This window comes from Crocuta crocuta, unplaced genomic scaffold (assembly GCF_008692635.1).
Source record: "Crocuta crocuta isolate KB4526 unplaced genomic scaffold, BGI_CrCroc_1.0 scaffold7, whole genome shotgun sequence".
Classification (NCBI taxonomy): Eukaryota; Metazoa; Chordata; class Mammalia; order Carnivora; family Hyaenidae; genus Crocuta; species Crocuta crocuta.
Window position 1 is genome coordinate 6390759 of NW_027531904.1, and position 992 is coordinate 6391750.

Genomic DNA, 992 nt, shown 5'->3' on the forward strand with positions numbered 1-992 from the left:
CAGGGGTGGTGGCGGCGGGGGGGGTGGGGCGGGTGGGGGCCGCGGAGGGGGCCGCGGGGGGGGCCGCCGAGGGGGCCGCCGTGGAGGCCGCCATGGAGCTCTCGGCGTTCCTGTTCTTCTCCTGGGAGTAGACCACGGACAGAGCGATGATGGTGGACACGGCCGCCACGCCCAGGAGGATGCCCAGGATGCCCACAGGCTTGGAAATGTAGAAGCCCTGGGCCATGGTGAGGGCAGGGGGGGAGCTGGGGGAGCTTCAGGACGGCGAGGAGCAAGGGCAGCGTCTGGCCAGACTTATATCCCCGAGCGGGTGAGGGAGGAGCCCCACAGCCCACAGATCGGGCAAAAATTAACCAGGGCTCAGATGGACAAAGGTCAGTGGGCCGGCCGGGGCACCCTCTGCTCAGGCTCCAGAGAAGATGAGATCCAGGAACAGTGTGCTGGGAGGGCCTGCTGGGAGCAAACAGTGTCCGGTTAGAGGCCGCAGGCAGCGGGAGCGCGGGGCCGGGTGGCGCTGATCTGCCCGTGCGGGGACAGAAGAAGCGGGGCTGAGGTTAGAGTCTGCCCAGGATTTCCCAGGAGCAAGAGGTGGGAGACGCAGAGAGGGAAAGAGCTGGCCTCTGGCTTGGGTCAAGAACGTCTTGGGTCACCCCTGCGGCCAGTTCCTGGCGGGGTGCCTGGGGGCTCATCAGCGACAGGGGTCCAGCCCTCCCTCACTTCTTCCAGAGTAAGGAGCCCTCCGAGGTTCCCCCTTCCGGCCCCGAGCTTCTATCTCAGCTCTCAGCATGCCAAGGAGAAAGAAAGATGTTTTGCCACGTTTTGTTCAGTTTTTTTTTTTTTTTTTTTTAATTTTTTTTTATTTATTTCTAGGAGAGAGAGAGAGACAGTGTGAGCAGGGGAGGGTCAGAGAGAGAGGGAGTCACAGACTGAAACAGGCTCCAGGCTCTGAGCTGGCAGTCAGCACAGAGCCCGACGCGGGGCTCGAACCCACG

At 62.8% G+C, this 992-nt stretch overlaps 1 protein-coding gene across 1 annotated transcript in view; it reads right to left on the reverse strand.

Annotated features, from left to right (window-relative positions):
• ANPEP (alanyl aminopeptidase, membrane) overlaps positions 1 to 445 on the reverse strand; it is a gene marked incomplete in the record, with an annotated part of 16608 nt that extends 16163 nt beyond the window's left edge. The window contains 1 exon segment of the mRNA XM_077774352.1: positions 77 to 445. Coding sequence (XP_077630478.1) covers positions 77 to 226 — 150 coding nt within the window.
• Positions 446 to 992: the final 547 nt, after the last annotated feature.